Source organism: Mercenaria mercenaria, chromosome 16, assembly GCF_021730395.1.
Source record: "Mercenaria mercenaria strain notata chromosome 16, MADL_Memer_1, whole genome shotgun sequence".
Taxonomy (NCBI): domain Eukaryota; kingdom Metazoa; phylum Mollusca; class Bivalvia; order Venerida; family Veneridae; genus Mercenaria; species Mercenaria mercenaria.
The window spans coordinates 33,646,061-33,661,024 of NC_069376.1; the positions used below are offsets into that span (position 1 = coordinate 33,646,061).

At 36.7% G+C, this 14,964-nt stretch overlaps 1 protein-coding gene across 2 annotated transcripts in view; it reads right to left on the minus strand.

Annotated features, from left to right (window-relative positions):
- Positions 1-1,578: 1,578 nt before the first annotated feature.
- Positions 1,579-14,964, minus strand: part of LOC128549606 (diacylglycerol kinase theta-like) — a 65,488-nt gene continuing 52,102 nt past the window's right edge. For both annotated transcript variants that reach the window (XM_053526657.1, XM_053526656.1), the window contains exons 14-22: positions 12,192-12,343; positions 11,229-11,377; positions 7,883-7,991; positions 7,117-7,320; positions 5,836-5,991; positions 5,151-5,316; positions 4,642-4,740; positions 3,552-3,684; positions 1,579-2,738 (exon numbers count right to left, since the gene is read on the minus strand). In XM_053526657.1, coding sequence (XP_053382632.1) covers positions 3,556-3,684; positions 4,642-4,740; positions 5,151-5,316; positions 5,836-5,991; positions 7,117-7,320; positions 7,883-7,991; positions 11,229-11,377; positions 12,192-12,343 — 1,164 coding nt within the window. In that variant the 3' untranslated portion in view covers positions 1,579-2,738; positions 3,552-3,555. The remainder of the gene's footprint in view (positions 2,739-3,551; positions 3,685-4,641; positions 4,741-5,150; positions 5,317-5,835; positions 5,992-7,116; positions 7,321-7,882; positions 7,992-11,228; positions 11,378-12,191; positions 12,344-14,964) is intronic.

Consider the following 14,964-nt stretch of genomic DNA (forward strand, 5'->3'; position numbering starts at 1 on the left):
GTTACTGGCCAAGCTTCTTATTGAAGCGGAAATGTGGTCCGAAGCAATTCCTAACAAGAAATGGATAGGGCAGATATGAACCAATCACAATGGTTCAATTTATCCGGGGGCAAAAAGAAAACGATTTTTAAAGCTTTAGATTAAAAACTGATATGCTCTACAACCATTCGCAAATAATATGTTTAAAAACTCTATATATTATCACTTAAGCTGCTTCAAAACAAAAATATACAAAAACATAACTGATATGGAAACTATAATGCTCAGCACTATCAACTGAAAGGAATTGAAAATGCAATTTTTTTAATGTTTGAAGTTAAATTTTGTTACAACCTTTATGGTCAAAAGGTTTTCTACTTAACGATAAAAAACAAAATGGTCTACAGCGTAGAACCCCTTCCTCTTCTAATCTCCTTCTCTGTAAATACAACCAAAGCCTTAACTTAAAGCATTCTCTTTTCTAAAATTAGCTGTTACATGTCTGTTACGGAAAGCAGAATGGTAATAAATGGCCTGCATATGGTTTTGATTCCTATGTGGCCCTGACACAGCACAACATTACTTTAAAGTTACCTACCAATTCACTTCGTCATATAAACATTTTTTTTTTGAGCCAGAACTGTTATCTGATACTCTATGAAGCATACTGAAATGTTCTGTTCTTTATCTTGAAAATGTTGTTCACTATACCGAGCTGATGCTGTTTATGTACTAACCTTTTTAAAATCATTTGAGCCATGCCATGAGAAAACCAACATAGTGGCTTTGCGACCAGCATGGATCCAGACCAGCCTGCGCATCCGTGCAGTCTGGTCAGGATCCATGCTGTTCGCTTTCAAAGCCTAGAGTGATTAGAAAAACCATTAGGGAACAGCATTGATCCTGACCAGACTGCATGGATGCGCAGGCTGGTCTGGATCCATGCTGGTCGCAAAGCCACTATGTTGGTTTTCTCATGGTGCCGCTCATTTTTGCCTTGTATTTTTTGTATGTTGTTTTATATAGTAATTAAAATTTGGTACACAAAAATTTGCAAGAAACTAGTGCTAACATTCATGATAATTTATCCTAACTCTTACACAGCAGACATTATATGCTATCACATTTTGTCCCAAATTGTTTAAAAAAAAAAAAATTCTATGTAAATAATACATGTACAATGTACTTCGTCCGCGCAAATAAACTGGAAAGTATATCGAATTATGTCCTAAAGGGTTCTAAACCCCTCATGCCAGCACTTTTTTCTCTCATTCTTTTGATGCATTCTGTAAAAGGACCTGTTCACAAGGACCTATACCACAATTGCCAATGTGTATGTTTTCATAACTCATCTTATAAATTTAAAAAAAAAAAAAAAAATGCTTTAAAATACATCACTACACAAGCTCTATTTGAATACAAATGTATATGAGCCGCGCTATGGGAAAACCAACATAGTGGCTTTGCGACCAGCATGGATCCAGACCAGCCTGCGCATTCGCGCATTGTCAGGATCCATGCTGTTCGCTAACACTTTCTCTAATTGCTATAGGCTTTGAAAGCGAACAGCATGGATCCTGACCAGACTGCGCAGGCTGGTCTGGATCCATGCTGGTCGCAAAGCCACAACATTGGTTTTCTCATGGCACAGCTCATATATCTAATGACCTATTCCTGAAGTCTTTAAAGTGTAAGTAACTGCTGATCACTGACAACATAATGTTTAGCATGACATTTTTTTTTCTAAATTGCTTCATCCCTTTTTATTTTACTTTGTGCACAAAATTTAAACTAACATTTTTTAGTATTATTTTTCTTTTTGACTGTAGTGTCCTGTCTCTACAATTGCTTAGTGCATTCTTTTCGGTTAAGCTCTATAAACAAGATATGTTCAACCCACACCACAGCTTCAAATAAATATTGGCCCGATTATTGGCCCGAGCCTTTGCCAATTATACATCAAACAAACAAAAGAGGGCCATGAAAGCCAATAGTCGCTCACCTCACCTAAAAAATTATGGAAATGCCAGATCAAGAATGAACTTTCTCAGTTTCGTAAATATTCAGTACAAGTTTCAGGACAGGAAGTTACTTTTTCCTATTTTTAGCTCTCCATCGAGCAGTCGGTAAAAAGTTTTTAAAGTCTGCTGGATCATGTACCTATACAAACGGCTCAAGCGGAACGTACCACTGGTCCACTGGAGCTAAAACTTCTGTGAATCACCACCTTGCAGGTTGAGTTTGACAAATGTAACACATTTACTTTTTTACATTTTGATATAGATGTTCACCTAGAAAAATCGAAACTCTTTCAGATCAATAAATAAAAGACTAGGAGATTACTATAATGAGGGGTGGGGGGGAAGGGAAACTGTCATATGTAGCTATTTCATTTCTACAAAGAAATCTTTCACAATTCTTTTGTTGAATCGAATGAACTTTATAGTTACTAAATTTATTTCAGACACGACTGTAAAATTTAGAAGAGATCTAATCTGTCTTTCGTTTGTAGAGGAATCCCACAATGCAGTTAAAAGATCCATCTTGGGCCAGCGAATAATCTCCGTCCATAATATTTTGATAAAATAACGACACACACATATACACTACATGCTGAATGATTGCAATTACACATATGCTGTACACAGCTAAATCACACTTTACACATTTGCCGTTCCATTCTGCCATCACAAGTTCAGAAAACCAATATTTACATGTGTATATTGTTTAACACATATAAAATAAATAGAAGATCAGATCTGAAAAGGAAAAAACAAAAACATTAATTTTGTACTGCAAGTCAGTATGTTTGATACACTATGAAACAGTGGGCTCTAAATTTCTTTGTAAACTTTTGATGATGATATTGAATTTCACAATCAACTCAAACTACATTTAATAGTATAAACTATAAATCTGATTCATTCTTTTAAATGCCATCTTTGTGTAGCAGTAATTTACAGTATCATTAACTATTAAAAGGGTTGTCTACCGAAAAGTTACTGACTGAATGGCGAACAGTGCAGATCATGATCAGTCTGCACAGATGTGTAGGCTGATCATGATCTACACTGGTTGCAAAGGCAGACTCAATCGTGACCAGCATGATAAGGTTTAAGGTACCTCCAAAGAGCAATCACATTCACAGCTGAACCTGCCTTAGCAGCTACATTAACAAAGCAGCCAGTTCACTTAAGTAGCAAGTCGGCTTACTACCGAAACTGACCTAATTTTAAGCAGCCACCTGCCTTAAGCAACCAGACTGTCTCTCCTATGACTGACTGCTCGGCATGGGTCTGACTGTACATTGAACAAAATTCTTAGTAAGTTAACCTACAGTTGAACTTTGTCCGCTTGAACTTGACGGGCCACAAAATTTATGCGAGTTATCGGTAGTTCAAGACATCGAACAAAATTTGCCTTGACATGAAGATGAGTTCAAGCAGAGATGTGTTCTAATTATTTGAGTTAGAGCAAACAAAGTTTGAATGCATATAAAGTAAAAACTTCAAAGCAACAAGAACATTTTTGGTTTTCCAACTACTTTTTGCTCTAGAGGACAACAAACTTACTATGTTAAAGTGGACCAGTGCTGTTTTCATCACTGGGTGACTGTGCTTTTAAGCCTTCATTTTCTGGGAAAAATATACTTGGCTCTGTATTGCGTCTTCGGATCTTATTCTTACTCTTCTTCAACATTGTTGCCTGAAAACAAGTTTATAAAACATTCATCAGGCCGTAATTAACAAATTTTGTTTGCGGTAACACAACCCAGTTTTTTGTGTGGGCAGGTAGGTAGAGATTTTTTTTAATCATATAGGGGGGGAACATAAATTTCATCTGACTGGCCAGAAAAAAAAGTTGGGTTGCAGCGATTTTCACGGGGTAGGTTGTGTAACCGCAAACAAATGTTTTTTTTTTTTAATGATAGCCTCATTGAGTGCAATGTATTTCCAAGACATTTTGATGAAAAACACTTCAACAATCTATTGACCATTGACCTTATGCACTGTTTAAATTTTCAACTTGCTAAATTTTTCCATGTAATACATATTACAAACACATGTGCTTCTTCTTATTTGGAAGGAGGTATATGCTTGAGTGGTTTAAGGTTTGTTTGCCCTATACCGATGTAGTTTCCAGCCTCGCAGGTGTCAAATTTAATTCATTTGAGAAAAGAATCTAGTTGGCATGTAAAGTTTGTTAGTTCTACCAAGATGCTCTCTCCAGTATGAAGTTACGCCCAGACCTTGGGCCTTCCTTCGCCACGAGGCCAGTGGTTTTTTTTTTCAGGGCAAATTTAGAGGCCGGCATTCTTCTCCAATCCTACTGAAAAATCATGTTTTTTTACCAATTCAAAAGGTAATATTCTCAAATTAAATATATTGTATGATTATTTTTGTCTTCACTTTTTCAGCTAAGACTGGTCAAGTTCTTACTTAAGACAATGTATTAACCCTGTAAGTCACTATTGAAACAATTTCTTCTCCAATCAAAAAGTTTAGTCCACATAATTACTTTTCCAAATTGTAAAGGCCCCATCCTAATGTCTGTTAAGATAAGATAAAAGTCTTCACAGGACTAAAACTTATCAATGGCTTATGACCCAATCCTGCAGTTACTTTATCTGTGTAAAATCAAACAATTTTCAGAGTTTTGTACCTTTAAAGCTGAGCGTAGTACTACAACTTGACCTGCAGGCTGTGTCCACGGCTCACCATCAACTTGTACGGGTAAATCTTGAAGTAACGTGATCCGCAACTGAAAAAATAAAATCAAGGCTTGTCTATTCATTTATATTTCAAACTTTATGTATCTAACAATTTTATTTGCTTCTGTTCTAGTACATACTAAGGTATTTTAAACATTTTTTTTCTATCAAATAGTTTTGTTTTTTGAAGGGCATTTTTGTGAAACCAAACAACTAATACTGTGAAATTATTCATATTGTGACAAACAATTTTTCATGGATTTCTGAGTTGCACCAATCTAACAAATTACATATCCAATGTACGTATAAAATTTTCCATATTTTAGCTTCAGAATTTACTAATTCATAATCCCACGAGGAAGAGATATTGTCCCAAACTCCAATGCAATATTTACCAAAAACGTAAATTTTGGAATAACCCTCATCCAAACTCAGTGCTATGGATTGAAGATAAACTTACATGACCACCCTGAGCGACCCTGATACCGGTTCGTAGGCCACTATGGATCTGTGCCATGTGCACGACTCCCGTTATTCCCACCACCTCGAGGTTGCCATCATAGTGCGTGGGTTTCTGAAATTGGTCCTCTTTCTCTGGGCCCCAAGGGTTTGCCCCTGAGCCCCAACTAAAATACAAATCGTTTAATATTCATTCTTGGAACAGAAATATTTCTTAAACTTCACAATTTGAATCATACTGAAATATCAGTGGAATGATCTGCTATTTAAGGTAGTAGACCACTAATGACAATAGAAAATTTCCGTTATATTACTTATTCGATGTGTGCTGTTTCATCATTCTCCGATTTGTGGGGGTGTACATGTATGTGGCAGTACTAATTCAGTCAGGTATCCAGAGAGATTGGTAAATAGAGGACTTGCACTTTTAGCGATGAGTACCAGGTTTCAATCCCAGCCTGATCGCATGTTTTTCTCACCCTGTGGTATTCTTTGGGTAAAAGTTAAGATGAATTATTTTTTGCATGTAAGCTCTGATAAATTATTTCTGGGGAAAAAGTCTAAAACGATTACCACATTAAGATAAAAAAAAAATCTTTCTCATGACTAACAGTTCCACTGAAATTTTTTTTTAATCACAGCCAGTAACATGTAAAATATGCCAATTCAATTTAAGTAAAACTTACCTTAAAATATTTAGAATTATAATTCCCTCGCATGGAGGTAGATCAACTAATTTTCCGTCCACTTCAAGACGTATACACCGATGAAGATCTTTACAAGTGTGCGGCTTCACCATCTTTCGTAAACTCATTTGCACATATACTTTCTTATTATGTAAGCTGAAATTCAATAACAAACAAAAACGTATCGTCAAGCTATTCAAAACTTACAAATTAGTCAAACATCATTTGCTCAAACTCAATATGACCAGCAAAATTTGTTCGAGTTATCGGTAGTTCAAACAATTAAAAATTATTCATTAAATAGGGATTTTGCCAGGACCTGATGGTGAGTTTGAGGGAAGGGTGGCGTTCAAATTATCAGAGTTCGAGTAAACGAGGTTCGGCTGTATACCATACTTCATTAAAAGTGAATTCCGATAATACCTGTTGTTTACTTTGTGTTCATAATACATATATTTAACCTTTACACATATATGTAATGCCAAAAAAAGGAAGAACCAGATCAAATGCCAGAAACACCAATTTCATTTTCTAGAGTATCTGTGTTCGACTCGATACAAATAGTTCAATATACCAAAAATTCAAGATTCCTCATTAGTATACATCTTCAAGCCAATAACAATGATGCATTCCACAGCAAAATATCTATATCATGTACATTTTGTATATTTATTTTAGATGTCCTAAACACACAGTTATGGATAATGTTTTATTCTGCGCAACTTTATTCTCTAATCTGAAAAGTGTGTCGTATTTGGCAAAACAGAGGCTAGGTTTGTAAACTGAGTCTGAAATAGATTGCAAAAGGGGAACGGTTAACATTTCTGCCTCTCAATCCTTGGGCCGAGTGTCGAGTGTTCAAGCTCCACTGGGATCATGACAACACTGTCTCACATGCCACCAGTACTAGTTTTTCCAGGACGTGGACTTGGTTAAAATAAGCTTAACACTTTCATCATAATCTAGCTAAAATAAATTTGTATAGACTAGAATAGATTGTAGTGCACCTGTACCCAAGGGGTAGAATTCATACTATGGCACTGTGCTACAAAACCCGATAACTGGGTATCTGTGAACTCGTCCAAGCAACAACCAGATAAACTAATGACTTCACAGTACATTTTGCATCTTAAAACAGGATAAAGCAGCTTGTATAACATTAGACTGACCTAATATCTGCTTGTGCTGCGTCATTTTACTTGCCCATGTTGTCTTCATTTCCTTACGAACCAAATTATTTTTCTTTGGAATACTAAAAGCAAAAGCATTAATATCACATACCGACTATTAAATTTATCTGGTTTTTCTTCTCGGGCTTGATGAAAATCAAGTGATATGTCGGCATCAATACCTATACCAAAGTAATTATTCATGACAAAGATGGTGGTAGTATCCTCGTTCGTGTTTGCAGAATTTGTATCGTTTGCTATGGCCACCCTCGTATCGTTTTGTTCTTTCTCATTAGGGTGAAATATCACGGTCCATCTAAAAGTAAAAAGTTAGTGTTAGGGAATGAAATGAACTAAAATAAAGACAGTAAAATCTGTAGTGATCATTTAAAGTTAGCCAAAACCGACTGCTTTCCAGTCTTGATTAGAAATTTATAATGGCACACAATCTATTTTTAGCTGGTTAAATTTATAGTGGTACACATTCTATTTTTGGCTGGTTTCCAGCCTTTTCTAGAAAGTTATAGTGGTACACATTCCATTTCAAATCCAATCAAAATTACATCAGTATTTGTCTGGACATTTGATTTGTTTTATCTTTTTGCAACTTTGACTATGTCCAGAGCCATGACTCACAAGGTACTGGTTCGCACTGATTCATGATCAAACTTGAGCACGATATTACAGTGTAAAACACTCCGTATTAACTGGGTTTAGATGAAAGCTTTCGACATGTAATGAGTGAATGCATTATTAAAACCATCTTTTACAAGCAGCCATTTATATCACCTATGTATTCAAACAGGTCTTCTTTGTAAGTTATACATACAACCAATCTGTTAGTTATATGGAATCAAAGTGAAAAAATCAGGCTTTACCTGTCTAGTTTGATATCTTCTGCATCTATAACATCTCTCAAATAATTCAGAGGATCTTCCCCACCCGTATACCCTGGTCCCCACCGTAACACTCGTGCTAAATCATTACCTGAAGTAACAAAATAAAATACCATCTTAACAACTGCTTTACTACATATTCTAATGACAGTTACAGTAATTCTCATCAACCTTAAAATGTCTCATTTTCATTTCTCTGTGAAAGCTCTAATGTCATCAAGCATACTGCTTTTAACAAGAGGACCATGATGGTCCTGAATCGCTCACCTCTTCCCACATGACCCAGTTTTGAGTATGACGTCATTATTTGACATAGTGACCTAGTTTTTGAGCTCATGTGACCCAGTTTTGAACTTGACCTAGATATTATCAAGATAAAAATTCTGACCAGTTTTCATAAAGATCCATTGAAAAATATGGTCACTAGAGAGGTCACAAGGTTTTTCTATTATTTGACCTATTGACCTAGTTTTCGAAGGTACGTGACCCTGTTTTGAACTTTACCTAGATATCATCAAGGTGAACATTCTCACTAATTTTCATGAAGATCTCATGAAAAATATGGCCTCTAGAGAGGTCACAAGGTTTTTCTATTTTTATACCTACTGGCCTAGTTTTTGACCGCATGTGACCCAGTTTTGAAACTGACCTAGATATCATCAAGGTTAACATTCAGATCAATTTTCATGAAGATCCATTGAAAAATATGGCCTCTAGAGAGGTCAAAAGATTTTAATAATTTTAGACCTACTGACCTAGTTTTTGACCGCAGTTGACCCAGTTTCAAACTTGACCTAGATATCATCAAGATGAACATTCAGACCAACTTTCATACAGATCCCATGAAAAGTATGGCCTCTAGGGAGGTCACAAGGTTTTTTTATTATTTGACCTACTGACCTAGTTTTTTAAGGCACGTGACCAAGTTTCAAACTTGACCTAGATATCATCAAGATGAACATTCTGACCAATTTTAATGGAAATCCATTCACAAGTATGGCCTCTAGAGAGGTCACAAGGTTTTTCTATTTTTAGACTTGCTGACCTAGTTTTTTTCTGCGCATGACCCTGTTTCCAACTTGACCTAGATATCATCAAGATGAACATTCAGACCAATTTTCATACAGATCCCATGAAAAATATGGCCTTTAGAGAGGTCGCAAGGTTTTTCTATTATTTGACCTACTGACTTAGTTTTTGATGGCACGTGATCCACTTTCGAACTTGACCTAGATATCATCAAGATGAACATTCAGACCAACTTTCATAGAGATCCCATTGAAAATATGGCCTCTAGAGAGGTCACAAGGTTTTTCTATTATTTGACCTACTGACCTAGTTTTTGAAGACACGTGACCCACTTTCGACCTTGACCTAGATATCATCAAGGTGAACATTCTGACCAATTTTCATGAAGATCTCATGAAATATATGGCCTCTAGAGAGGTCACAAGGTTTTTCTATTTTTAGACCTACTGACCTAGTTTTTGACCGCACGTGACCCAGTTTCGAAGCTGACCTAGATATCATCAAGATGAACATTCAGACCAACTTTCATACAGATCCCATGAAAAATATGGCCTTTAGAGAGGTCACAAGGTTTTTCTATTATTTGACCTACTGACCTAGTTTTTGACGGCACGTGACCCAGTTTCGAACTTGACCTAGATATCATCAAGGTGAACGTTCTGACTAATTTTCATGAAGATCTTGTGAAATATATGGCCTCTAGAGAGGTCACAAGGTTTTTCTATTTTTAGACCTACTGACCTAGTTTTTGACCGCACGTGACCCAGTTTCGAACTTCACCTAGATATCATCAAGATGAACATTCTGACCAATTTTCATGATGATCCATTGAGAAATATAGTCTCTAGAGAGGTCACAAGGCTTTTCTATTATTTGACCTACTGACCTAGTTTTTGAAGGCACGTGACCCAGTTTCGAACTTGACCTAGATATTATCAAGGTGAACGTTCTGACCAATTTTCATGAAGATCTTGTGAAATATATGGCCTCTAGAGAGGTCACAAGGTTTTTCTATTTTTAGCCCTACTGACCTAGTTTTTGATGGCACGTGACCCAGTTTCGAATTTGACCTAGATATCATCAAGGTGAACATTCTGACCAATTTTCATGAAGATCTTATGAAAAATATGGCCTTTAGAGAGGTCACAAGGTTTATCTATTATTTGACCTACTGACCTAGTTTTTGAAGGCACGTGACCCAGTTTCGAACTTGACCTAGATATTATCAAGGTGAACGTTCTGACCAATTTTCATGAAGATCTTGTGAAATATATGGCCTCTAGAGAGGTCACAAGGTTTTTCTATTTTTAGCCCTACTGACCTAGTTTTTGACGGCACGTGACCCAGTTTCGAATTTGACCTAGATATCATCAAGGTGAACATTCTGACCAATTTTCATGAAGATCTTATGAAATATATGGCCTCTAGAGAGGTCACAAGGTTTTTCTATTTTTAGACCTACTGACCTAGTTTTTGAAGGCACGTGACCCAGTTTCGAACTTGACCTAGATATCATCAAGATGAATATTCTGACCAATTTTCATAAAGATCCAATGAAAAATGTGACCTCTAGAGTGGTCACAAGCAAAAGTTTACGGACGGACGCACGCACGCACGGACGACGGACAGTGCGCGATCACAAAAGCTCACCTTGTCACTTTGTGACAGGTGAGCTAAAAATAGAACATAACACTTTCCATTAAATTTTTAACATAGGCCAATAGATTAAATTGACAATTGGAAGGAAGACATTTGAAGCACCTCTTGCCTATGTGTGCCAGAAGTAATTTTCCCCTTTAGATATTGTATAATAATTTTGTGTGTTATGTTTAGGTCTAGCATCTTTTTTAACAATGCTTCATGCAAATGACTGTCTACTTATGTCCAACTTTATAGTGCCATCTCACTGTGACATGACACCCCACTCAGTCTCTTACACTGACCTAAGGCTGACCAGTCTTAGGGCTATACTCTTAATGCTGAGCCCTAAGCGAGTAAGCCACTAGTACAAAATTTCGCATCTTTGGTATGACATGGACAGGCAGCGAGCCCATGACCTCACTCACTCCTAGGAAGCGTTCTGCCACTAGGCTACCAACGAGAAAGCTACTAGCAACATATTTCACATCTTTGGGATGACACGGCCACGCAGCAAGCCCATGACCTCCCGCACTAGAAGCGAGAGATCTACCATAAGGCTATCAAAGAGATTATCATATAATAGTATGAAAACTAGGGAAAACTTTGCCAAACACACATGCTCTTGCCCTGGCAAATACTGTAAGGATGGTCAACATACCAGTGCCTAAAGGAAGTATTGATAGAGGCGGTGATTGACAAATGGCATCCTGTCCAACATTATCGAGACACGATAGTACCCAGCCAACAGTACCATCCCCGCCACATGCTAGTATCTTGTAGAAGGGAACATTTCGGAACACATATAAACTGAAAAATAACATTACAGTGATTAGAAAATTCTGTTTATGAAAATCATTTTGTGCTAGTGTTCACACTTTTTTTTTGTTTTGTTTGTGTTGGGTTTAACGCCGTTTTTCAACAGTATTTCAGTCATGTAAAGGCGGGTAGTTAACCTAATCAGTGTTCCTGGATTCTGTACCAGTACAAACCTGTTCTCCACAAGTAACTGCCAACTTCCCCACATGAATCAGAGGTCGAGGACAAATGATTTCAGACACAATGTTGTTTATCAAATCATCACGGAAAACATACGCCCCGCTCGAGGATCGACCTAACGATCCCGCAATCTGTAGACCAACGCTCTACCTACTGAGCTAAGCGGGCGGGTTAAGTAGTCTTTCTTAGTACAATGAACAGTTTTAAAAACACCAACACTTACCAAGCTCAACATAACTCTATTATAAGCTTAAGGTTTGATTAAAGTTTTGTAGGAACTAGCATTATATGTAACTCACACTTGACAAAAAAACATAGTAAAGAAATATGTATAAACACTACTGTAGGCTTCATTAGGCAAACACTACAAAAAAGAATGTCACAAAATTACACAAAACTTGTAAATCATATAATGCAGTGGCCATGCACTTTCCTGGTTTTGGCCAAAACAGCTTTTCTGTGGGTTCATCTTTTTTTCTTCATTTTCTGAAGATAAAATAAACGGAAATTCTTTCTTGGCAGTTATTTCATAAATCACCAAAACCACAAAGTTAGTCAACCCACGAAAAGTAACAAGTCTACAGCATTTACGACCGAGAAACAACATTTGAGGTGAGTTACTTACCCTGGAAGAGGGCCACCATTTTCAAGATTGAAGACTTGATGAGGGTTGAGGAGCTTTCTGAATGACGTTATCAGGTTTAAGCCCTGACATCCACCACTCTTAACATTAACAAACACTAATAGCGGGTTTGTGTTGTCTGGAATCATGTGTGGCTGCAAAGTAAATTCTAATATGCTTGTCTCTGTTAAAACACTCTTACGCTAGAATGACGTCACGTTTACGTGCTGTGACGTCAAAGTTTTTGCTGCGACCAAGAAAGAGCGCTTCTGTAATTTATCAACTGTTTTAGATTAAGGGCATATTAGAATCTAAATAATTTATAGCAAAAGACTTAAGAGTGTATTAACACTATTTATACACTCAGGCCGAAATACGTCATATAAATAATCTAACTCGGGCTGCGCCCTCGTGCAATTATTACGCCCGACGTATAACCGCCCATCATGCATAAATAGTGTTATAGCACTCTTTTTCTATGATTTACATCTTAAATGGAACGTCAATTTCATTTTTTTCCAAACAATATACTACAAATACGTGTTCTACTGCTGCAGTACAACAGCAAAATTAATATGTGAATTTTTGAATAAATTCCTTACTTGACAAACTTTTACAATAGGAATACACTTCATATACTGTTGGGGTTTATCAACTTGGTAGCATAACAATACACATTAAATTAACAGAAACTTTAATTCTGAGAGACTGTAAAACTATCTCAGAAACATTGTACATACAGCTAAACCTGTATCATGCAGCCAGTCAAGGCAGCAAAACAATTTAGCTGTTTAAGGTGGAAGGTGGATAGCTGCTTAAGAGAAGTTGAAACAAGAGCCATGTTACACATGGCTAATCCCCCCGCCAGGCATATTATAATTGAAGGCTAAAGTTCCTGGCAAGTTAGTGTCTGAAAGTATTAATTTTGGGGAAAGCTTTGAAGAACCGTTTAGTTGTGGTCCGCATCAGGGGTTTTAAAGATGTGGAAGAAAGAATAAGTCAGTAGAGAGGTGGTTTACTGCTAAATTTTATTAATTTTCATGAACAGTATAGCTATGATGTTTTTCTATATGGCCACTGTAAAAAGAAGGAATGGAAAGCTAACAGGGAACAAGAGTGCCAGAATGTCACAATATATGCCTGTCGCAGCAAATTTCTTTACTCTAGCAGCTGTATTTGCAAATGGAATGTTAATTTTGTGGTTGTTTAGTAATCACTGTAAGTCTTTTGTTTTTTTAAGTCCACAAAAAAACTTCTTACCAGGTAGAGATACCTTATATATAATAAAATACACCTAAAATTGCAGAGTAACATCTATGTTGTACCACAGAAAAGTGGTCTTGTTTTTTCCCTACGGTCAATTATAAAAATGTTACAATATAAGTTATTTATAGTAACAACTAAGGGAAGTTAATCTTTAAAAAAAAAAAAAAAAAAAAAAAAAAAAATCTTTATCAGGTAGAAATTGGTCAAAATACACCTCAAAATTGGATATAGCATGCATGTTGTACTACAGAAAAGTGGTCTCGATTTTTCCCTACGACTAGTAATGAAAAAGTTACAATGAAAGCTATTTAAAGTAACAACAAAGGGAAGTAATTCTAAAGAAGGGAACTGCGCATGACACTTCGTCTCATGATGGTGTATAATTGTGCCAAGTTTCATCAAAATCCCTCCGTGCATGAAGAAGAAATGCTTCGGACAAAGTCATTCTTGTATCTGACCTTTGGCCTCTAAGTGTGACCTTGACCTTAGACCTAGTGACCTGGATCTTGCGCATGACACTCCGTCTCGTGGTGGTGAACATTTGTGCCAAGTTATATCAAAATCCCTCTATGCATGAAGAAGAAATGCTCCGGACAAGGTTTTCATTCTTGTATCCTTGGACCTCTAAGTGTGACCTTGACCTTAGACCTAGGGACCTGGTTCTTGCGCACGACACTCCGCCTTGTAGAGGTAAACATTTGTGCCAAGATATATCAAAATCCCTCCATGCATGAAGAAGATATGCTCCGGACAATTTTTTTAAAGAAAATATGATAAAGGGGAATAACTCAAAAAATAGGCAAGGTAGAGTTATTGTTCTTGCACATTGCACTTCCTCCCAATGTGTTCTATCAGTGTATGAAGTTTGAAGAAAATCCCTCCAGTACTTTTGGGGTTATGCTCTGGACAAAATGTTTTAAGAAAATATGATAAAGGGGAATAACTCAAACAAGAGGGCCATGATGGCCCTATATCGCTCACCTGATATCATTGCACTTGAGGACAAGAAGGTCCTCAGAAAAAATATCTATCTAAGTCCAAAAGACAGGAACAACAACGGGAAGAAATTTAACCAAAAAGAAAAAATCTTACAAGGTATAGATATGTTAAAATACACCTAAAAATTGGAGGTACCATCCATGCTGTACCACAGAAAACTGGTCTCTTGTTTTCCCTACGGCCAATAATAAAAAAGTTACTAAAAATAAGCTAATTATATATAGTAACGTAAAAAGGAAGTAATAAAAACAAGAGATCACAGAGTGATCTTGGCGCCCACCAATGTGCTATTTTTGAGTGTTCCAAATTTCAAGACTTACTGACTAGCTCAAGGTCAAATTTCATTTCCGTACACAACAGTGTGCATGTGGTCCAAATTCGAAAGCTGTAGCTTGAGAAATGTGAAAGTAGGTCACTAGATCAATTTCAAGGACGAAATGTGAAAGTAGGTCACTAGGTCAAAATCAAGGTCAAATTACACTTCAGAACACAAATTTATGCATGTGGTCCA